This window comes from Notolepis coatsorum (genome assembly GCF_963971535.1).
Source record: "Notolepis coatsorum genome assembly, chromosome: 8".
Classification (NCBI taxonomy): Eukaryota; Metazoa; Chordata; class Actinopteri; order Aulopiformes; family Paralepididae; genus Notolepis; species Notolepis coatsorum.
The window spans coordinates 150651978-150676898 of NC_140172.1; the positions used below are offsets into that span (position 1 = coordinate 150651978).

The 24921-nt window shown below is 42.9% G+C and overlaps 3 protein-coding genes across 4 annotated transcripts in view; all 3 read left to right on the forward strand.

The window, feature by feature from the left end:
* The window catches only part of igsf9bb (immunoglobulin superfamily, member 9Bb), a gene marked incomplete at both ends in the record, with an annotated part of 506998 nt that overhangs the window by 43020 nt on the left and 439057 nt on the right, over window positions 1-24921 (forward strand).
* On the forward strand, window positions 7194-8696 carry LOC311232890 (signal recognition particle subunit SRP54-like; the record flags this gene model as incomplete). 2 transcript variants are annotated; one of them, XM_084319724.1, is made up of 2 exons in its annotated part: window positions 7194-8368; window positions 8522-8696. In XM_084319724.1, 2 exons carry the CDS (start codon window positions 7194-7196, stop codon window positions 8694-8696), a joined length of 1350 nt encoding a protein of 449 aa, XP_084175850.1. The 2 variants fall into 2 exon arrangements, with proteins under 2 accessions (XP_084175850.1, XP_084175849.1); XM_084319723.1 differs by having other exon boundaries at window positions 7194-8696.
* Window positions 17220-20109, forward strand: LOC311232854 (uncharacterized protein). Its single transcript, XM_084319681.1, has 4 exons — window positions 17220-17446; window positions 17708-17873; window positions 18059-18174; window positions 18293-20109. The coding sequence occupies exons 1-4, from the start codon at window positions 17297-17299 to the stop codon at window positions 19097-19099; spliced, it is 1239 nt and encodes a 412-aa protein (XP_084175807.1). The 5' UTR covers window positions 17220-17296; the 3' UTR covers window positions 19100-20109.

A 24921-nucleotide genomic window follows, 5' to 3' on the forward strand; every position in this document is an offset into this window, starting at 1 on the left:
GAGTCGTTGTATTGTAAAGAAGTAAATAACGTAGAGTAAAGCGTTTCCAGTTCAGCCAGTTTTGAGCATCGATTCTTGCGTATTTTGGATGAAAAGCTATCGGTGAAATCCTTGATCATACCCTTTACCGACATCCATAACATTCTGGGGTCCTGCACCGAGTTCGCATTCTCCAGTAGGAATACTGAAAGAGCTTCTTTGAATTGTGTAATGAATTCCTTGTTATTAAGCAGCATCGAGTTAAATCGCCATCTTGGGGCTCGGGATGATAGTATACCAAATGATCCTTTTAGGAGTAAATAACAGTGATCTGATAATGCATTGGGTATCATTTCCACATCATAGTTATCAAATAGTCTCGGGGATGCAAAAACGTAATCTATTCTGGATAATGTGTTATGTCTCGCAGATCGACAAGAGTACTTCCGGGTCGTGGGGTTGAGTGATCGCCATAGGTCATTTACACCTGTATTCTTCGACCAATCCTTTAATGCTTTATCAAGATTTATCTTAGATTTATCCATCCCTGGATCCCAAATGGTATTAAAATCTGCACCAATTATAAATTAGTATTCGGGAAAGTCTAACATTGATCTGGTAAGTGTAGTGAAGAAATTCGATTCGAACAAATTTGGGGTGTATACCGCAACCAACGCTATTTTCCTGTTCTTGTGTACAATTTTAGCTATAGTTATCCGACCATCTGCATCAGACCATACTCCCTTCAATTCAATATTCAACTTCCGTTTAACGACTATGGCAACTCCACGAGTTCTCGTTCCATAGGAAGAGTGACTAATGTTATGGTATGTGTTGTCCTAAAATGTGCGTTTCGCTTAGCAGAGCCACGTCAACCTGTTCGTTTTTCATCAGTGTGAGTACGCTTTTGCGTTTGTGTTGATTATTTATTCCCCCAGTGTTCCAGATCATTATATTCAAACTAGCCATAATCTATACATGTTGTTGGTAATGCTTCTGGAGTGCGAATCTACAATAGATATATATCCAACTATTGAGGTCCCGTTGAGAGCCGAGCTTAAACACATACATATATACAAATAATAAACCCCTAATACCCCCTCCCTCCGAGAGTCGTACAGGACTGTGTTCCATAGACACATCCTACGCATATGACTCCCTCCCTTAAACCACGGGTTGCCCAAAATGAGCTTTCTAACCCTAATCTACCTATGCTAATTGCCATAGGATCTAAAACTTTCATTCTAATTTAATAGAATGTCACTTTTGGTCTTGCGCCTTCCCATTAATGTAATAAAATAATGTGTAAAATGAAAAATATACCTCAATTGATATATTTATTTGAACCTTCTACTAACTTATGTTGGAACCATCAGAAAAAGGAAAAGAGAGAAGAAAAATACTAACCAAAAAAAATTATAATAAGTAATAAAATAAATGTTTAGAACTAAATTATGTAAATCCCTGAAGCATTGGAGTAATTGCTTAAAATATTAGAATTACATTTACATTTAGTCATTTAGCTGACGCTTTTATCCAAAGCGACTTACAAGTTCTGTACGATAAGACAGAATAACCTTGCCATGTTTATACCTTTAGATGAGGATGATGTTTTTAAAACCTTATTGAACTTCCATCTCTGGTTCATATGCATACATACCGGCTGTTAATGTTACAGGCCTTCCTTGTATGAGTGCAGTGTATTCTAGAAAGTTGTAGAATACCCTTGTAAATTTGTAAACACTGATGTATGTTCCAGAATGTTCTTCCTGTCCAGGAGTTATGACCTTCTAGGGTTTTCCAGTATTTTCCCTTGTGTCCCTGAGTAGTCGAGAGAAGAGTCCAGAATATTCCAGAATGTTCCCAATGTTATTGTTGGATTTGCCTCCTCAGAAACCAGAAGTCTATAAATATAGTGCCTATCGTTCCGTATTAAACACTTTGTGCCTCAGTGTTGCCTACAGGCATATCTGCGGTTGCTTTTGTAGTTGAGCCATGGCAAATTTATTCTAATAAAAGTAATAAAAAGTGATAAAAAGAGAGAGATGAGTAGGCTTGTCTTCTGATACGGGCCTATGGTGCGACCGGCCCCCGGGGGCCGATATCAAGTTGCCTCATGTATTCCTCTGCGACTTTAGGCGAGCGTAACCCGAATCTTTTACCATCTTCACCCAAGATGGAGAGAAAGGCAGGGTAACGAAGGCTGGGCTTAAGATTTTTCTTGTATAGCCTCTGCAGCACCTCTTTGTAGGGGACACGTAGGGCAATGGCTTCCCTGCATAGATCCTCGTAGAAAGACACTGGTTTGTCATTATATTTCAGTTTCCCCCATTGCTTGCGTGCCCCTCTGATGATCGCATCTCTTATTTCTGTCTTGCGCAGAGTAGCAATGATAACCCTCGTCCCGTTGCCTTTGAGGTCCCGTGTACCGATCCTATAACACTGGTCCACTAACGGCGCTGTGGAGAGGATCTGTTTACCTAGAATTCCAGCTAACACTGTTGGAAATGTGTCTTCTGTGCAATTGACTGATTCATCCAATCCCACAATACGGATATTATATCTACGGTAGTAACGTTCGGTCTCGAGCCGCCTCTCCATTGCTTCCTCTTCGATGTCTTGTATTTTCTTCCGAAGCGCTTTTTCCACCTGTTTTATCTCCGCCGCTATCTCTGTGAATCCATCGTGAACAGTCTTCTTGTTCTCCTCGACTTTCAATTTGATATCGAGCACCGTGTTCTCCACTGCAGTAATACGCCCGGCCTGTTCTGCGGCCGCTATTTTAACCTCTTCGAATTTAGCATTGATGTGTAATTTGAAGTCGTCGATGTGTAATTTGAAAGCGTCCATCTGATCCTTTATCAGGTTAGTCAGAGACTTGAAATCGGGTGTTGTATCTTCCCTGCTTGTATCAGTTGAGGTTGTAGGAGCATTGGTAGTCACGGTAGAACTCTCTCACGGAGTTCGTCCCCGCCGTTACCGTTATATCATCGTCTGCTGTCACCCTCTCGGGGCAAGTCGTCGGCGGGTCCGGTATATTATCAGCTACTGTCTCCCCAACGGGGCAAGTCAACAACGGTGCTGATGCATTGGCGGCTGCTGTATCCCTCGATGAGCGTGTCACAACTTGCGCCATTGTACTGTCTCCTCCGAGTTTCTTTCCAGTCTCTTTCTTTTCCTTAGGTCCCATGTTGAGTCTTTATTTCTTTTGATATAGTTAGTAGAAGGTCTTATTTAATATATACGATGAGGTTTAAACTCATTAGTGTTGTACAAATAAGGTTTTTAAGCGAAATTAACGTTGACGGGAGCGGAGCTTTGACCAAACGTGTCCGCTACATGTTGTTGTCAAACCGGAAGTCCTGTATATTGTGTATTTATACTTTGTGTAGTGTTAAGTATTAAGTATATTGTGTTTTGTTTATTTGTTTTCTCTTTTTCCACTTTTGTTAGATATAGTAAGTATAGGGTATTTTGTTTTACGTTACTTTCACTTTTCACATTTATTTGTAAAACTATATCACCTCTGCACTTTTGGGAGGCGGGAAATAAACACCCACCAACGAGATCTTTCCGACTACGCCTGTTTATGAGAGAATCAAAGGAGTTCGAGAGAGGACCCCGTCACATTCTGGTTGCTGTGCTGAGGGGTGTAGAGCAGCCAAAGCTATATATTTAGGTTATTGTATTATATGAATGTTTATATGTTTATTTTTATAACCTTACATTGAAACGACATTAGGAATATTGATTGGATTTAGATAAAGTCATTGAATTGTCTTATTTGTCATAATAGAACATTCTAGAACAGGGGTGGCCAACCAGTCAGAGACTAAGGCTACGTTTAGACGAGCGTTTTGTGATGGAAGTCTGAACAGAAACCGCAAAAGTCGTCTTGCGGTTTCACTTTTAATTTTGCGTTTAGACGAGCGTTTTGGGGTGGAATTCTCCGTGCAGACGAGGCTGTAACAACTCGAGACAACGGAGCCCCGCTGTCACACGATTGGCGCATATGTCACATGACGTGCTGTGAAGACCCGCCCTACTCTGCCTCTGATTCGCAGAGTGTGGGTGGGGAATGTGATTGGACCAAAGCAGAGTCACTCACAGACAGTGGGTCCAGTCATAATAGTTGTGATAGCCGTGGGACAGATTCTTGTGTATTTAAAAGTACTGCCAATGTAGCCTTCAGGTGATCGCCATGGATAGAATCAGACATGCTTTGTTTACGCTTCTAGGCTACTGGCGCATGCCTGTGATGTAAGCAGTAGGCGCGACGAGAGCCTTGACGACCCTTTCGTCATCGTTTTATGCGGTTTGACAGTTTAGACGAGAGCGCAAAGGTTTACCGTTTCTAGGAATTCCACCCTGGAAGGTGGTCTCACTTTTTTACGGTTTCACCCCATAAAAACGCTGTTTCCGTATAAACGAAAGGCACATCTGAAAAAATATTTTTGCGGATTCACCTGCTAGCGTTTCCGTCTAAACGGGGCCTAAGAGCCACAAAAATTACTGTGGTACCACAAAGAGCCACACCATATACCAGCGTTTCTCAACCTTTTTTTTCAGTCACGGCACCCTTCATGTGTTTATAGTAGTGCTGTCAGGCGATTAATTTTTTTTATCTAATTAATTACAGGATTTGTAATTAATTAATCTAATTAATCGCATTTTAATCGCATAACCATTTTATGCCTGATATTCTATATTCTATAATCATATTTCAAATTGCATGTGTCCGGATGGCAGAATTCAGTACTGTATCTACAAAACCTTCGGTTTAATCATCTTCCATCTATTTGCTTCGATTTTTCAGGTCTGATCAATTTGAGCATGGTGTTATTCACAGTCAAAGATAAAAAATGTTTTATTGATATTCTCATTTGGTTCATTACAATTTACTCAAGCCTAGTAACTCTCAGTATTTCTGACACTGAGAATACATTCCCTGAGATCCATAGATGTCCCTAGAATCAGATACCAAGAACATGCAAGTGGACCATATAAAAAAAAGTCTGTAAATGTGTATTCTACGTTCTTATGGAATGAATGAGATAAAAAAAAAATTGATTTAAAAAAAATAAAAATAATTGTAATAAATGTTGAGTACATTTTCATAACGCGATAATTTGCTGTGTAATTAATTAATCTAATTAACGCGATAAACTGACAGCCCTAGTTTATAGGTCTCACCCTCTGGCCTCTGAAGTTGCTAATGTCTTTTTTATTTGGGCCTCACAGGGTTAAAAGTACCCTGTGAGACCCACGGTTGCAAAATTACAAAATCACTTTTAGCCATTTAAAAAAAGAATATTTATAGGGCGGTCAGGTGGCGTAGCGGAGATTGCGCTCGTCACCAACGCAGGAGATGCTGGGTTCGAGCCCAGCTCTCGGCGTTGCTACCAGCTTGGCTGGTCGTTCATACTAATACAATTGGCAGTATTAGGGGGTGGGAAGCTGGTGGGTGGGAATCTGGCGTTGTGGACAACGACGCCTACAGGTCAGGTCTCGGCGCTTGCTCAGCGGGGGCAGGACTTGGTGGAGATAGCGTGCCCTCCCACGCGTTACACTTCACCAATGAGAGTCCTCGCTGCCAAGTGAAAAGACGTCACTGGCAGTCGCCACACATATCGGAGGAAGCGCGCGGTCGGCTTCGGGACGCCCTTGTACCGACGAGTAGGAGAACATGCATGCATACAGCAGCCAGGTAGGGGAGGGGGGGAATTGGCACGGCAACTAAATTGGGACGGGGAGAAAAACAGAAAATTGGAGAAAGAGAAATAAAAAAATAAAAATTTAAAAAAATAATGTTTATTTAAAAAATGTTAAGCACATGTAGGCCTATAGTCAATTGGTCCTGTTGTTCAGCCTCACAATGCTATTTGATAGTAAATGTGTTTATATGTCCCACCCTCTGGCCTCTGAAGTAACCTCTTAAGCCAGAGATATACAGTAAAAGTGTATATTTTCAGCATTACGTTTGTTCACCAATTATTTTAACTGTTATTAGTGAAATATAAGATTATAGAAATCTCAGGGCATTGAGTCGGAAACCGGCGCATATTGACAGGAGGAAGTGGCACAGCCAAAAGTGAGTGTAGTCTTTTGAAGGAAGAGACTCAGGGCTTTCAAATTTCGAAAAACTACCCTACCCAGCTCACACCAGCCCCTGTCAATCATCTGACTTCTGGATTAACTTTTTTATTTCTCTTATTTTTTGGGATTATCTCCCACAAACCTGAACGTTATTGCCATAAAACTGAACGCAGTTAGTTTCTCTACCTTTCTGTGAACGTCTTGCAAAAAACGGTGTTGCAATACGATGAAAAATGGTGGAGAAATTTACATTATAAAAAAGATGGCAGAATTCAGTACTGTATCTACAAAACCTTCTGTTTAATAATCTTCCCTTTATTCATTTGCTTAGATTTTTCAGGTCTGGTCAATTTTAGCATGGTGTTATTCACAGTCGAAGATACAAAAAAATTAAATAGAATTGATATTCTCCTTTGGTTCATTACAATTTACTCAAGCCTAGTAACAGACACACTATTTCTGACACTGATCTATTATGTCCCTAGATTCCAAGAACATGCCAATGGACCATTTAAAAAAAGAGTTAAATGTTTATTCTATGTCATTATGGAATGAGTGACATAAAAAAAAAAGTAAAAAAAAAAAATATATATATATATATATTTTTTTTTTAGGGATGGAAGAGCCGCACATTGACGGGCAAAGAGCCACATGCGGCTCGCGAGCCGCGGGTTGGCCACCCCTGTTCTAGACCATTTGTGATGTCACAGTATGATGTCATAATCAAACATTCTACAACATTTGTGATGTCACAGAATGATGTCATAATCAAACATTCTAGAACATTTGTGATGTCACAGTATGATGTCATAACCAAACATTCTAGAACATTTGTGTATCTATAACAATTCTCTCAGAAGAGCTCAGTGTGCATCTTGAAACAGTGCTGAGCAGTACTGAACAGATAGACTAAACAACATAGATTGAAGCCTGTATTTCTAGACCAGGGTGCCTTGCCTACCGGTTTGCTGTGGAAAGGAAATCATCGGTTGCAATCCCCCCCCCCCCGGATCTCTCCCTTGACCCCGGTGAGCTGAGGAGAGCTGACCACCGCAGGGGCCTAAGCCTTCGAGGCCCTTATTTCATCTGATTGAGTCTGTTCCATTTGGACCGTCAAGATGGTGTTAGCCGACCTAGGAAGAAAGATCACATCGGCGCTGAGGTCTCTCAGCAATGCCACCATCATCAACGTGGAGGTCCTGGACACCATGCTGAAGGAGGTGTGCACCGCCCTCCTGGAAGCCGACGTCAACATCATACTGGTCAAACAGCTCCGAGATAATGTCAAGGGAGCCATAGACCTGGAGGAGATGGCGTCTGGCCTGAACAAGAGGAGGATGATCCAGCACGCCGTCTTCAAGGAGCTGGTCAAGCTGGTGGACCCCGGTGTCCAGGCCTGGACTCCGACCAAAGGCAAGAACAATGTCTTCATGTTCGTCGGTCTGCAGGGCAGCGGGAAAACCACCACCTGTTCCAAGATGGCATATTACTACAGAAGAAAAGGCTGGAAAACCTGTTTGATATGTGCTGACACTTTCAGAGCTGGTGCTTTTGATCAGTTGAAACAGAACGCTACCAAAGCCAGAATTCCATTCTATGGCAGTTACACAGAGATGGACCCTGTGGTCGTAGCAGCCAAGGGCGTTGAGAAGTTCAAAGCTGAGAACTTCGAGATCATCATCGTTGATACCAGCGGCCGACACAAACAAGAAGACTCTCTCTTTGAGGAGATGTTGCAGGTTTCAAACGCAGTGCAACCGGACAACATCGTGTACGTGATGGACGCCTCCATCGGACAGGCCTGCGCGGCCCAGGCCAAGGCCTTCAAGGACAGGGTGGACGTGGTGTCCGTCATCGTGACCAAGCTGGATGGACACGCTAATGGTGGTGGAGCTCTCAGTGCTGTGGCTGCCACAAAGAGTCCCATCATCTTCATCGGTACAGGAGAACACATTGATGACTTTGAGCCCTTCAAGACACAGCCCTTCATCAGCAAACTGATGGGTATGGGAGACATTGAAGGTTTGATAGACAAAGCCAAAGAGTTGGATGTGCAAGGGTTGATTGACAAACTGAATCATGGTCAGTTCACACTCAGAGACATGTACGAGCTGTTCCAGTACAACGTGAAGGTGGGACCGATGGGACAGATCATGGGAATGATCCCAGGCATTGGGACTGACTTCATGAGTAAAGACAAGGAGCAGGAGTCCATGGCCAGGCTGAAGAAATTCATGACTATCATGGATAGCATGAATAACCAGGAACTGGACAACAAAGACGGACCCAAACTGTTCCTTAAACAGCCCAACCGGATCTCGAGAGTGGCTCGTGGAGCGGGTGTGGCCACCCAGGACGTCCATGAGCTGCTCACCTATTACAACAAGTTCGCCCAGATGGTCAAGAAGGTAGTAGGCATCAAGGGCCTGTTCAAAGGAAGCGACAGGAGGAACATCAACCCCTCTCAGATGACCAAGCTCAACCAGCAGATGGCCAAGATGATAGATCCCAGCGTTCTGCACAGCATGGGTGGGATGGCCGGCCTCCAGTCAACGATGATCCAGTTTCTGCAGGGGGGCGCCCGCAATATGAAAGGAATGATGGGCTTCAACAACATGTGAACACAGTCGCACACAAGACACACACGCATACACACACTAACCAGCCTTATTACGTGCTACATGCACATGTCGTTCTATTGGATTCTATTATATATTACTATTGTATTATGCACATCGTTGCGGGCAAGACCCCCCGCATTTCATTGTATACTTGTATGCCGTGACAAATAAAACTCTTGACTTGACTTGACTTGACTTGACTTGCTACAAAGGATGGAGATCCACCTGTTTTTAGAAATAAATTAGGTGAAAGGGTTGGAAATAAATGGTGAAAAGTGGAGAAAAGGTATAGAAGATGGAGGAGTAGAGAGGAGAAGGTAAGAGGAGTGTTTTAAATTAGAAGAGGATGAATCTCATCGCAGTTTTTTTCTTTTCTCCGTTCCTCACATCCTTTCTCTTGTCCTCTTCAAAAGAAAGGAAGACAGGGTTTAAAGGTCAGCCCAGACCTCCGTCGCAGCTTGTGTGTGGACTGAATATAAAGACTTTTAACCTGAAGGAAGAGATGAGGTCGCTGAGCAGTTCGTTTTTTTTTTGGCCTTGGTAATATAATTCTTTAACTTCCTTGTGTATTTGATTGTTGATTTATTTTTTTGTTTGTTATATTTTGAAAACTTTAACTTTTTTGAATTTGTTTTTTGAATTAGGGGTAGGTTGCTCTATAAGCCTTCGGCTTCAAACCTATCCTTTTCGTTTGTTTATTTGTGAAAATGTTCGACATTTTTTTTGTTTGTTTATTTATTTGTAAACATTCGAAATAAAATAATTTATTCATTCATTCATTCTATGCAGAGGCTTATTTTCTTGTCTGGATTCAGAGATCTGTGATTTTACACTAATCGTAGAGGAGGAGAGCGAGAGAGGGGGAGAGAGAGAGACGGGAATAGTGAAATCATGGCGCTTGGTTTCTGATTTTGACGAGGTTGCAACGGATAATGAACGTACTACTCACAAGTAAGCAACTTTAACCAGTAGAGTGGACCGTCGGCCCTCATATTAGTAAGAAAACTCTGTTCCAAGAGGAAAAAGGGATCAACACGAACTACTGGAGCGCTGAAAGAAAGATAACAACAAATGTCGGAGCCTAGGAAGGTTAAAATGACACAAAAGGCCTATGAGGAAAATGTCCGTCATGCCATCCATAGGAGGAGAGCTAAGCTATGTCAGCTAACTGGTCACATGAAACAGATGAATCAATTAATGGATGAGGACGACGACGCTAACTTGGAAGTTGTACAGACAAAATTGGTAGAATTCAACAAGCTATTTGGAGATTTCTGTGAGCTTAATACTTCAGTCCAGGCGTTACTAAGCGAAAACATAAGCAAGACATCAGAAGAGGAGATGAAGACAGATCAGGATTGATGGTTCATGCCGAAGGCTGACACATTTTACAACTTCACAGTAAAGGCTGACACATGGATGAAAGAGGTGCATCAGCATATAGCAGAGTCTAGGAAGCACCAAGATGAGGTCGGGCCTGAAGACCGTGCATCCGTCGTCTTAAAAAAGAAAGGGTCTAGAGCACCATCCACTACAATTTCCAGAACATCATCTGCAAGCGTGCGTCTGAAAGTTGAATTAGAGAGGGCTGAGTTGCTAGCCCAGGCTTCCGCTCTAAAACAAAAACGACAACTCGATGAACAGGAGTTACAGGTCCGGACTGCTTTAGCTGCCTCAGAGGTTAAGTGCAGGGTACTTGAAGAGTACGAGGTCCAGCGATCCTCATCCAGAGTGTCCAGTAGGGATGGAATAAACTCTTACATAGAGAAAAAGAAGCCCTTCGAATCACAAGCTCACGAGCAGGCTACGCCTACTCCCTAGGCCGTAGCGATGAATAGAGAACCTGCTTACAGTAGCAGCTCCAGAGCACCTGGCGGTGCTACACAGAAAAAACAAGAGTCTTCACAACAAGAGTCCACACGAGCCATCGTGGATTTCCTAGTGAAGCAACAAAACCTTGCTACTCTGCCCCCTCAACAGATTCCTATATTCAAGGGAGACCCTATGGAGTACAGGCTATTCATCAGGGCCTTTGAACACGGAGTGGAGGACAAGACAGATAGTAACAGAGACCGGCTGTACTTCATGGAGCAGTACACGGATGGACAGCCAAGAGAGCTGATAAGAAGTTGTCTTCAACTTCGCTCTGGAACCAGAGCGAGGCTATCACGAGGCAAGGAGGCTCTTGAAAGAACATTTTGGAAATGGATACAAGATCTCAATGGCGTATATAGACAAGGCACTGAACTGGCCTACTATCAAGTCCGATGACGGAGAGGCGCTCCACTCCTCTGGCCTCTATCTCACTGGATGCCTCAATGCTATGGCTGACGTGGAGTACATGCAGGAGCTTGACAGCATATCAAATATGCGTGCCATCACAGCCAAGCTTCCGTACAAGCAGAGTGGTGGAGAATCAAAGCCTATGCTCTTCTAGAGAAAGATCATCGTAGCGCCAAGTTCAGCGACCTTGCCGACTTTGTCAACCTACAAGCCAAAGAATCCCTACACCCTCTCTTCGGCAACATCACAGATGGAAACAAGAGATGAGAATGAGAAGACATCCAGAAAGAGCGGCGCTCGGGGAAGCTTCACAACAGCTGCTACAGCAGTCCAGAACCCGGTATACTAAAGCAAGGACCAAGGGGGATACACTCTGTGCCTTCTCCGACCCTTGCCTCTTCTGCCAAGGAGAACAGCATGCCCTGGAGCAATGCAACAAGATGAAAAAGTATCTTCACAAGGAGAAGATAGATTTTCTCAAGAGTAAAGGCCTATGTTTCAGCTGTCTAAAACGGGGTCACATGAGCAAGGCCTGCCAAGAAAAGATGAGCTGCCAAGTCTGCCAGCTTACCCACCCTACAGTTCTACATATTAAGAACAAATTGGATTTAGATAAAGTCATTGAACCATCTTATTTGTCATGATAGAACATTCTAGAACATTTGTGATATCACAGTATGATGTCATAAGCAAACATTCTAGAACATTTGTGATGTCACAGTATGATGTCATAACCAAGAAATAATACAAAATCTTTTTCATTTAGAAAGTGAGTTTAGTAGGAGAAAATACAATTTTAAACATCAACAGATGTGTCCTTCAGTTATTGGTGTAAAGTTGTGGAATTCCATAGCGAGCTTAAGGGATGTAATAGTGTTTATCAATTCAAAAAAAATATTAAAAAAAAAAATTGAGTCAGTATGAAAATCAAATGTGATCTGAATAGTGAGATATTTTCTATTTTTTTCTCTTTCTTTTATTATTATTATTATTATTATTATTATTATTATTATTATTATTATTATTATTATTATTATTATTATTATTATTATTATTATTATTATTATTATTATTATTATTATTATTATTATTATTATTATTATTATTATTATTATTAAATGTTTTCTTGTTTAACTGTGGATTGTGAGTTTCTTGTATAATGGTATACATTATTATTTGAGTAAATTAGGTTGTACGCCGACCATTAAAGGGGAACTATTTTACTATTTCTTTCACTATTTGGGCACTTTTACACAATTCCTGTGAGTCTATGGAACACCTCTGTAATTTTTTATTTTATTTTATTCATTGTTTTGTATTTCTAATCAAGTCCTCAAAAACAGCATTTTTCTACCTCAAGATCTTAAGCCGTTTTGAGGCTGGGCTCCAACCACTGTGGGAACTGTGTGGAGTGTGTGTGAGTCTCAACATGCAGCTGAGTCTCTCTGACATCACAAATCAGCACATGTTCAGATGACTCAGTTCAGTGAGGGTGAATATTGTGAGAGGAGAATTGGAAGAATGCGCCAATATGAGAATTAGAGACATAGATCATATTAATATAAGTCCACATAGCTAGGAAACAATGCTAAACACTGAAAAAGGCCATTTATAAGATAGTTCCCCTTTTAAGTAAATACTTGTTTAGTTTAGGAATAAGGGGCAGGTAACAATAAGATTTATTCTTCTTCCTGCTCCTTTTGTCCATGGAATGATATTTATGATTGTGTAATGAAGAAACTCTGATTGTATGATTCCATGTGGCAAATAAAAACTCTGAACTGAACTGAACTGAACCAAACATTCTAGAACATTTGTGTATCTATATATATTCAACCGGGAACAGCGAAGGCCTTGCGATTGGTGGCCCCGGCCTGTGGGAGGCTATCCAGGGTATTGGGAGGATAGTGATGGAAGTAAATGGAGTGAGAAGGGCGAGGTAGATAGCGATAGGGGTAAGAATGGCAAAGGGAAGGAGTCGGGTGGTGACAGAATGGAGTATAGTGGGGAGGAGAGTGAGAAAGAAGAGATTGAGAAGGAGGTGTGGGAAACGGCGGGGAAGAAGAGGAAGAAGAAGACGGAGAGGAACGACAGCGATGGGGATAGCCAGGTCAAGGGTAAGGGGTCGGGTGAGGGTAGGGGGGAGGAGAGGGGGGGAGAAGGGTGGAATAGGAAGAAAGTGGGGGACGATAGCTCAAGTGGGCCGGGAGACGAGGGTGCTGGAAATGATGAGGCAAAAGAGGAAGTGATTCATATAGTGGTCAGGCTTGAGGGGGAGAGGGGAGAGGGGAAAGTAGGTAGGCTCTAGTTGCCCCAACTCATTGCCGAGCAATTAGGAGAGGTAAAGTACGCGAGAGTTTTGTGGGATGGGAATCTGGCTGTAGGGTGTGGTAGTGAGGGGCAGGTGGAGGTGGCTAGGAAGATGAGGAGCATTGGGGGGGGTGGGTATAAGTAAGGTGGCGAGAGTAGGGGAGAAGAGGTGTAAGGGGGTGATAGCTGGGGTACCGGTCGAGGTTACAGTAGAGCAGCTGGTGGAAAAGCTAAAGGAGGACGGGCGTAATGGCATAGTTAAGAGGGCAGAAAGGATGAAGAGGGGAGCAGAGAGGGCAGTGACGGAGACGGTAGTGATTACGTTTGAGGGTGGGGTTGTTCCTAGGGAGGTGTTTGTAGGGCGTAGGATGTATAGGGTTAGGGAATTTGTTCAGAATCCTCTTAGGTGCTATAGGTGCCAGGAGTTTGGCCATATAGCTACCACGTGTAGGAAGGGGCGGAGGTGCGCTAGGTGTGGCGGGGAACATGAATATGGGAAGTGTGGAGAGGGAGTGAAGCCGATGTGCTGTAGTTGTGGTGGGGAGCATAGTGTAGCGTTTAGGGGGTGTGAGGTGATGAAGAAGGAGGTCGCGGATCGGAGAGTGAGAAGGGAGGGTAAGTTGTCGTATGCTGAGGCGGTTAGCAGGGTAGGACAGGGCAGCCAAGAAAGGGTGCAGGGGGTTGAAGGAGGGCAGTTGGCAGAGAGGGTAGAGCAGGTGGAAAGAGAGAGGGGAAGGGAGGAGAAATTAGGTATTGTGGCCTTCGTGGCAGGGGTAGTTACTGGTATGGCAGAGGCTAAGGGTAAAACAGCGATGGTGAAAATGATTGTTAGGATAGCGGTTCATTATATTCAAACTAGCCATAATCTATACATGTTGTTGGTAATGCTTCTGGAGTGCGAATCTACAATAGATATATATCCAACTATTGAGGTCCCGTTGAGAGCCGAGCTTAAACACATACATATATACAAATAATAAACCCCTAATACCCCCTCCCTCCGAGAGTCGTACAGGACTGTGTTCCATAGACACATCCTACGCATATGACTCCCTCCCTTAAACCACCGGGTTGCCCAAAATGAGCTTTCTAACCCTAATCTACCTATGCTAATTGCCATAGGATCTAAAACTTTCATTCTAATTTAATAGAATGTCACTTTTGGTCTTGCGCCTTCCCATTAATGTAATAAAATAATGTGTAAAATGAAAAATATACCTCAATTGATATATTTATTTGAACCTTCTACTAACTTATGTTGGAACCATCAGAAAAAGAAAAAGAGATAAGAAAAATACTAACCAAAAAAAATAATAATAAGTAATAAAATAAATGTTTAGAACTAAATTATGTAAATCCCTGAAGCATTGGAGTAATTGCTTAAAATATTAGAATAACATTTACATTTACATTTAGTCATTTAGCTGACGCTTTTATCCAAAGCGACTTACAAGTTCTGTACGATAAGACAGAATAACCTTGCCATGTTTATACCTTTAGATGAGGATGATGTTTTTAAAACCTTATTGAACTTCCATCTCTGGTTCATATGCATACATACCGGCTGTTAATGTTACAGGCCTTCCTTGTATGAGTGCAGTGTATTCTAGAAAGTTGTAGAATACCCTTGTAAATTTGTAAACACTGATGTATGTTCCAGAATGTTCTTCCTGTCCAGGAGTTATGACCTTCTAGGGTTTTCCAGTATTTTCCCTTGTGTCCCTGAGTAGTCGAGAGAAGAGTCCAGAATATTCCAGAATGTTCCCAATGTTATTGTTGGATTATTGCCTCCTCAGAAACCAGAAGTCTATAAATATAGTGCCTATCGTTCCGTATTAAACACTTTGTGCCTCAGTGTTGCCTACAGGCATATCTGCGGTTGCTTTTGTAGTTGAGCCATGGCAAATTTATTCTAATAAAAGTAATAAAAAGTGATAAAAAGAGAGAGATGAGTAGGCTTGTCTTCTGATACGGGCCTATGGTGCGACCGGCCCCCGGGGGCCGATATCAAGTTGCCTCATGTATTCCTCTGCGACTTTAGGCGAGCGTAACCCGAATCTTTTACCATCTTCACCCAAGATGGAGAGAAAGGCAGGGTAACGAAGGCTGGGCTTAAGATTTTTCTTGTATAGCCTCTGCAGCACCTCTTTGTAGGGGACACGTAGGGCAATGGCTTCCCTGCATAGATCCTCGTAGAAAGACACTGGTTTGTCATTATATTTCAGTTTCCCCCATTGCTTGCGTGCCCCTCTGATGATCGCATCTCTTATTTCTGTCTTGCGCAGAGTAGCAATGATAACCCTCGTCCCGTTGCCTTTGAGGTCCCGTGTACCGATCCTATAACACTGGTCCACTAACGGCGCTGTGGAGAGGATCTGTTTACCTAGAATTCCAGCTAACACTGTTGGAAATGTGTCTTCTGTGCAATTGACTGATTCATCCAATCCCACAATACGGATATTATATCTACGGTAGTAACGTTCGGTCTCGAGCCGCCTCTCCATTGCTTCCTCTTCGATGTCTTGTATTTTCTTCCGAAGCGCTTTTTCCACCTGTTTTATCTCCGCCGCTAGCTCTGTGAATCCATCGTGTACAGTCTTCATGTTCACCTCGACTTTCAATTTGATATCGAGCACCGTGTTCTCCACTGCAGTAATACGCCCAGCCTGTTCTGCGGCCGCTATTTTAACCTCTTCGAATTTAGCATTGATGTGTAATTTGAAGTCGTCGATGTGTAATTTGAAAGCGTCCATCTGATCCTTTATCAGGTTAGTCAGAGACTTGAAATCGGGTGTTGTATCTTCCCTGCTTGTATCAGTTGAGGTTGTAGGAGCATTGGTAGTCACGGTAGAACGCTCTCACGGAGTTCGTCCCCGCCGTTACCGTTATATCATCGTCTGCTGTCACCCTCTCGGGGCAAGTCGTCGTCGGGTCCGGTATATTATCAGCTACTGTCTCCCCAACGGGCAAGTCAACAACGGTGCTGATGCATTGGCGGCTGCTGTATCCCTCGATGAGCGTGTCACAACTTGCGCCATTGTACTGTCTCCTCCGAGTTTCTTTCCAGTCTCTTTCTTTTCCTTAGGTCCCATGTTGAGTCTTTATTTCTTTTGATATAGTTAGTAGAAGGTCTTATTTAATATATACGATGAGGTTTAAACTCATTAGTGTTGTACAAATAAGGTTTTTAAGCTAAATTAACGTTGACGGGAGCGGAGCTTTGACCAAACGTGTCCGCTACATGTTGTTGTCAAACCGGAAGTCCTGTATATTGTGTATTTATACTTTGTGTAGTGTTAAGTATTAAGTATATTGTGTTTTGTTTATTTGTTTTCTCTTTTTCCACTTTTGTTAGATATAGTAAGTATAGGGTATTTTGTTTTACGTTACTTTCACTTTTCACATTTATTTGTAAAACTATATCACCTCTGCACTTTTGGGAGGCGGGAAATAAACACCCACCAACGAGATCTTTCTGACTACGCCTGTTTATGAGAGAATCAAAGGAGTTCGAGAGAGGACCCCGTCACATTCTGGTTGCTGTGCTGAGGGGTGTAGAGCAGCCAAAGCTATATATTTAGGTTATTGTATTATATGAATGTTTATATGTTTATTTTTATAACCTTACATTGAAACGACATTAGGAATATTGATTGGATTTAGATAAAGTCATTGAATTGTCTTATTTGTCATAATAGAACATTCTAGAACAGGGGTGGCCAACCAGTCAGAGACTAATGCCCGCTCTTAACTGGGAGATATTTTGCATCTTATAAGTTCCTTGCAAGCCACACTGTGCGACACAAATTGAATAATCTTGGGTACGACCATCAATCTGATGCATGTACACTGTGCGATGAGAGTCGTAGGCTACGACGCAGACTACGTAGCGTCATAATAAAGCGTAGCATCATCATAAAGCGTTATCCTGTGTGTCATCAGTGTGCGTCAACCTGACGAGTTGTAAACAAGACGGTCGTGATACGAAGAAGAAGCAGACTGTGAACATGCCAATGTCCAGGAAGCGAACACTTGCCATAGTGGCTTTTATGTGCCTAGAGAGGCCGGCTATATTTAAAAAAAAGAGAAAGAGAACAAAGTCGTGGCTAGGGAAAAGAGGCCAACTGGGAATGCCAGTCCTGCAAATGGAACTTGAGGTAAGTAACGTTATTAACGTCAGCATGCTAACGCTACATGTGTCGTAGCCTCCTAATGAATGTTGAGCTTGTTATCACTGCTAGCTTGTGTTGTTCCCAATGCACTCATTAATGTCTGCCTGTTGTACTTCTAGATACTAACGTCAGCATGCTAACGCTACATGTGTCGTACCCTCCTAATGAATGTTGAGCTTGTTTACCTCACTGCTAGCTTGTGTTGTTCTCAATGCACCCATTAAAGTCTGCCTGTTGTACTTCTAGACAGATGATCGAAGTGGATTCAGAAGTCTACTCCGCATGGATGTGGAACAGTTCGATCATCTGCTACAGCTGGTGGCTCCTTATATCTCCAAAGCAGACACCCAGATGAGGAGAGCGATCACTGCCAGAGAGAGACTGTCCATCACACTGCGATACTTAGCAACAGGTAATAATCAGGGGTTGTAGTGGAGGGTAAACCCAAGTGAACTCAGGCTACAGTGTATCCGCGGTGACCAGAATGTAACTATAGAATGTGTCAGTCTAATAGTTCTGATATGCTGCAGTTTGGCACATTTATTTGTCGACGCGCATACATAAATGATATTCTACAATCATTCTCCATGCTGACAGGAGAGTCGTTCACTTCCCTGAGCTTCCAGTACCGTATTGGACAGAGCACTGTTGGTGTGATTGTCAAGGAGACATGCAAGGTGTTGCACCAGGTCCTGAAGAAGGATCACCTGACGGTAAGATCCATTTAGAAGCAGCTAGAATGTAACATATGGGACAATCATACCTAGATCAGATAAATATTGATAGATTCATGTCACTGTTCTGATGCAGTCTGTCTGTCTGTTTGTGTAGACACCGACTACAGAGGCTGAGTGGAGAGCAGTGGCCAGTGGCTTCCAGGAGAATTGGCAATTCCCTCACTGTCTCGGAGCCATAGATGGAAAACACATCACCATCCGCCCACCAGGCAACAGTGGGAGCACCTTCAGGAACTACAAGTCTCGTTTCTCTGTGGTCCTGATGGCTGTTGTAGACGCCAATTATCGTTTCCTCTATGCGAATATTGGAACCCAGGGCAGAGTGTCTGATGGAGGTGTTTATGCCCACTGTGACCTGAAAAAGGCATTGGACAGCAACCAGTTAAATGTCCCGCCAGCCCAAAGTCTGCCAGGTACAGATGTAGTCACCCCTTTCATGTTCATTGCAGACGAGGCTTTTCCGCTCCACACACACCTGATGAAGCCATACCCCTTCAGACAGCTTGACCATGACCAGCGTGTCTACAACTACAGACTGTCAAGAGCGAGGCGTGTTGTAGAGAATGCGTTTGGCATACTTGCCAACAAATGGCGAGTCTTTCTCACCATCATTCCCCTAGAACCAGATACAGTGTCCCAGATAACCCTGGCTGCTCTCTCCCTGCACAACTACCTACGAGCCCAGGCCACAGACACCTACATCCCCCCTGCTCTGGTCGACACGGAGGATGAGGACCACCACATCATCCCTGGGAGCTGGCGCAGTGATGCCGCCCTGGCATCAGTGCCTGCTAGCAGGGATCGGAATGCCAACAGAACTGCAAAGGAGCAGCGCGACACACTGAAACAATACTTTGTCTCACCATCAGGTTCTGTGCATTGGCAGGAAGACATGTTGTAATGTCCTTTTGTACTTTTTTGGTTATAAAGATGGTGTTTGAACACTAGGCCTATACACCATAGCCTAACTGTTGGGCCTAAAATCATTATACATGTCCTAAAAGAAAATAACATATGCCTAGGCCTACTTGTAGGGCCTATCGAGTTCAAATGTAGGCCTACATGTTAAGCTACGTAAATATCCACACGTTAAATACGATAACCATATAGGTAGGCCTACAGGCTAACCTTGTTATTCTGTTTTATTTAAAGGCACATAGGGACATGCATGACATATATAGTACTGTTACATTTGTGACATATACGATATGCAAATATACACTGTTGATGATATGATATAATGTTAATAGACTAGTGTCTCATTCTCCGTTGCTACTTTACTGTTTGTTGGATACCATTCCCCCACATAGAGACGAATGTTGGTTTTTGCCTCTACACTATATATAATATAATAATTATCTCCTATCAGGTTGGTTCTGTCCACCTGTCTCTCTGTCGGCAGCTAACCTCACAAACTACAGGGCAGTTTTATGACAAGCATATAAGTTAATTAATTTCCATCATTGTCCATTGAAATGCATATTCAGTATGAAGTTACAGCTTTTGATTCAGGGCTGACCAGACGTGTGCACCAATCAAGGGGGGGGGGGGGGGGTCACCTCATCGCCCAGCCGAAGGGCATTGTCTCCGATTAGTACAACGTTGGGGAGAATTAAGAGGGGAGAATGCAAGGGAACAAACAACACACATAGAGTTAGAGTAAACAAAAACAACAGCTCACCAACAACAGGGACAGTGGTCACTAGCTTACTTGTAGATTTACTTGGATGGAAGTAAGACTGCTGGACCTTGACCCTGAAGTTCTACAAAATTGAAATATCAATCTAACACGGGTCATTGATAACCCCGATACAAGTGGTAATTAATCATTTTCTTTGTCTTTATTATAACTGCTTTATTATTCATTTCATTCTATTTCCTTGTTTGTCTGAGAAATGTAAATAAATGAAACTGGAATGGTTTATCAAAGTAATTATTTTTTTATTTGAATAGCAAGTGCTTCAAGATTAGCAAGTGCTTCAAGATATCAAAAAAATTAAGAAATTACAGTATTTCTATACAGTATATACAAATACAATATATATAATAAATATATAAATATATACTATAATATAAATATACGCTCTGCTCCCCCTTTTGATCACAAAAAAAGAATGTAAGAAGGTGCTTCAAGATATCAAAAAATTTTAGAAATTACAGTATATGAACTTACTGTTCACTGCTCAACAGGGGCTAGAAAACTTCAAATAAAGTGCAAAGTATAAGGAAAATAAAACTTACTATAAAAAAAAAAATATTCCTGAGGCAGGCAGCCACGAACCCCAACCACGGAGGACCCGGTGTCCGGCACCCCCGCGGGCCAAAGCATCACGCCTCTTTAATGCCTCGACCCGCAGAGACACCGAACCACGGCCCCCCCCCAGTCAGAGCCCACGGCCGCCAGACCCAGAAAATATACATCATTAAAATTACAAGAAAAAAAACAAGTGGACAATGGCACTACCACACTACCAGTTGTACTGATTATCAGTAATCATATTCAGCCTGCGTATCTGAATTTTCACTGAGCATCCCCATGTAGCTACTAGACGGTTGAGAACTGGGAGTGGGAGGAGGCTGGTGGTAGGGTTGAAAGGTTTGCGTTTGCCGCTGGTGTGGTGTGTTGTGTGGGAAGGTGCGATACATCGGCTGATTCGGCTGTGATGCAGGACCCTGCACCTGTTGACGTATTGACATGCTTCTGTCCTGAGATTCATAAATCATCCTCATGATGGACCGCCTTGCTCGCATTTTTTCAACAGGATCCGTTACGTGACGCATCTCACTGCCCACCTGTTTACCAAAAATTACATCTTCATCATCATCATCTCTGTTGTCTGAAACTACTTGCTTGAGGAGGTCAATCTTCTCTCTCTCAAGGTTCAGCCCTCTCTCCCATGGCTTGCTCCGGACCACTTTTGCCTGACCACCCGGTGTGGGTGTGGGTGCGGGTGTGGATGTACGGGTTGGTGGGTCCTGTGCTGATGATTCTGACACCGCTGATTCCCCAAGGTCATCACTCTCTGGATCTTGTTCAGCAGTGTCAGCACAGCTGTCCGTCACTGAATCATCTAGCTGGATGAAGGACATAGGATCAGAATAATCTTTATTGACCAAGTATACACACAATGATTATGCAGGTGACACCATTTGTGAACTGTAGGACACAGTACAAGGTGATAATTAAGCAATAAACCACGAGAGGCAGTGGGTTACAGGGTATTTTACAAAGGCTACTACAGTATATAGTTTGTAGATATATGGAAAATATATAGTTTGGTATAAAATTCCAAATAGAATGGGTTACAGAGAAACGTTCATCCAGTTGATTTTAAACGTGTAATTAAAAGAGAAATTTAAGAAGTCAAGGCCACCACAGACTATAGTATTCATTATTAAGAAATAAACGGTCTGACAACTTTAGTGGTTCAATCCTGATGAATTGAAAATGGGGGACCCTGATGTAAACAAGACGAAAGTCTTTCTCTGGTCTGCATCCCCTTAACAATTGTGTGTATTGAGCTGTACTGTATTGTACCCATTCTGCAATCTGTTAATAAAGTTTTCAATCAATCAATCAAGTATGTACAGTAAGTACGTTATTATTGTCAATTTCCAAATATACACATACCTCCAGGGTGCTGTAGGACTGACGAGGCAATACATGATGCTTTAGGAAGTCCAGGTACTTCAGTATCCATGTCTGTCGCTGGGTTGGGTCTTTAGTCCCACTTCCACTGGGTTTGGGATGTAATAGCTTCCCGTATTGGGTGCGCAGGGACGCTGCATGCGTTACCACCTCTTCGGCTGTGAAGCGCAATAACAACATTACGTTAGTTAATGTACACTGAAAGTGGGCTGACAGAAACAAGACTGTACTTGCATAGTGTGTGTGTGTGTGCTAGCTAGCTAGCCAGCCGCTAGCTAGCCAGCCGCTAGCTAGCTAGCTAGCTAGCCAGCCGCTAGCTAGCTAGCTAGCCACTAACGTTAAACTCACCCGGGAGCTGCAATTCCTCCGCCATTTCCTTCCATTCTTTGTCCTTCTGTACACGGTCATGGTAACAGCTGGAGGACACATCATACAGGCATGGCTTCTGTTGCCACAACTCGACAAGCCTCTCCTCTTTGATACGACTCCACACAATTGGCGTCCGTTTGCGGGGCGGCATTATTGGATTGTACAGTCACTGTCCCACATAAACGCACATGTGTCGCACTGATCACACGTCATCATGCGGTCGCACTGATCACACGTCATCATGCTGCATTTCTATTGGTTGGTAGCTGACGCTGGTCGTAGAATATCAAGCACTGTCAGATATGTGTCGCAGGCATCTTTGATCGCAAGACTTGCACGTCGGTCATCTTTGAACCTCTCTCACTGTGCGACGTACGACCTGCGTCTTGGAGCCACGATTTCGCCCACGACCACAGATTATGCCACGATTGGTCATCTTTCGTCTGGGACGGCCGAAAATCGCCCAGTTAAGAGCGGGCATAAGGCTACGTTTAGACGAGCGTTTTGTGATGGAAGTCTGAACAGAAACCGCAAAAGTCGTCTTGCGGTTTCACTTTTAATTTTGCGTTTAGACGAGCGTTTTGGGGTGGAATTCTCCGTGCAGACGAGGCTGTAACAACTCGAGACAACGGAGCCCCGCTGTCACACGATTGGCGCATATGTCACATGACGTGCTGTGAAGACCCGCCCTACTCTGCCTCTGATTCGCAGAGTGTGGGTGGGGAATGTGATTGGACCAAAGCAGAGTCACTCACAGACAGTGGGTCCAGTCATAATAGTTGTGATAGCCGTGGGACAAATTCTTGTGTATTTAAAAGTACTGCCAATGTAGCCTTCAGGTGATCGCCATGGATAGAATCAGACATGCTTTGTTTACGCTTCTAGGCTACTGGCGCATGCCTGTGATGTAAGCAGTAGGCGCGACGAGAGCCTTGACGACCCTTTCGTCATCGTTTTATGCGGTTTGACAGTTTAGACGAGAGCGCAAAGGTTTACCGTTTCTAGGAATTCCACCCTGGAAGGTGGTCTCACTTTTTTACGGTTTCACCCCGTAAAAACGCTGTTTCCGTATAAACGAAAGGCACATCTGAAAAAATATTTTTGCGGATTCACCTGCTAGCGTTTCCGTCTAAACGGGGCCTAAGAGCCACAAAAATTACTGTGGTACCACAAAGAGCCACACCATATACCAGCGTTTCTCAACCTTTTTTTTCAGTCACGGCACCCTTCATGTGTTTATAGTAGTGCTGTCAGGCGATTAAATTTTTTTATCTAATTAATTACAGGATTTGTAATCAATTAATCTAATTAATCGCATTTTAATCGCATAACCATTTTATGCCTGATATTCTATATTCTATAATCATATTTCAAATTGCATGTGTCCGGATGGCAGAATTTAGTACTGTATCTACAAAACCTTCGGTTTAATCATCTTCCATCTATTTGCTTCGATTTTTCAGGTCTGGTCAATTTGAGCATGGTGTTATTCACAGTCAAAGATAAAAAAAATGTTATTGATATTCTCATTTGGTTCATTACAATTTACTCAAGCCTAGTAACTCTCAGTATTTCTGACACTGAGAATACATTCCCTGAGATCCATAGATGTCCCTAGAATCAGATACCAAGAACATGCAAGTGGACCATATAAAAAAAAGTCTGTAAATGTGTATTCTACGTTCTTATGGAATGAATGAGATAAAAAAAAAATTGATTTAAAAAAAATAAAAAGAATTGTAATAAATGTTGAGTAAATTTTCATAACGCGATAATTTGCTGTGTAATTAATTAATCTAATTAACGCGATAAACTGACAGCCCTAGTTTATAGGTCTCACCCTCTGGCCTCTGAAGTTGCTAATGTCTTTTTTATTTGGGCCTCACAGGGTTAAAAGTACCCTGTGAGACCCACGGTTGCAAAATTACAAAATCACTTTTAGTCATTTAAAAAAAGAATATTTATAGGGCGGTCAGGTGGCGTAGCGGAGATTGCGCTCGTCACCAACGCAGGAGATGCTGGGTTCGAGCCCAGCTCTCGGCGTTGCTACCAGCTTGGCTGGTCGTTCATACTAATACAATTGGCAGTATTAGGGGGTGGGAAGCTGGTGGGTGGGAATCTGGCGTTGTGGACAACGACGCCTACAGGTCAGGTCTCGGCGCTTGCTCAGCGGGGGCAGGACTTGGTGGAGATAGCGTGCCCTCCCACGCGTTACACTTCACCAATGAGAGTCCTCGCTGCCAAGTGAAAAGACGTCACTGGCAGTCGCCACACATATCGGAGGAAGCGCGCGGTCGGCTTCGGGACGCCCTTGTACCGACGCGTAGGAGAACATGCATGCATACAGCAGCCAGGTAGGGGAGGGGGGGGAATTGGCACGGCAACTAAATTGGGACGGGGAGAAAAACAGAAAATTGGAGAAAGAGAAATAAAAAAATAAAAATTTAAAAAAATAATGTTTATTTAAAAAATGTTAAGCACATGTAGGCCTATAGTCAATTGGTCCTGTTGTTCAGCCTCACAATGCTATTTGATAGTAAATGTGTTTATATGTCCCACCCTCTGGCCTCTGAAGTAACCTCTTAAGCCCGAGATATACAGTAAAAGTGTATATTTTCAGCATTACGTTTGTTCACCAATTATTTTAACTGTTATTAGTGAAATATAAGATTATAGAAATCTCAGGGCATTGAGTCGGAAACCGG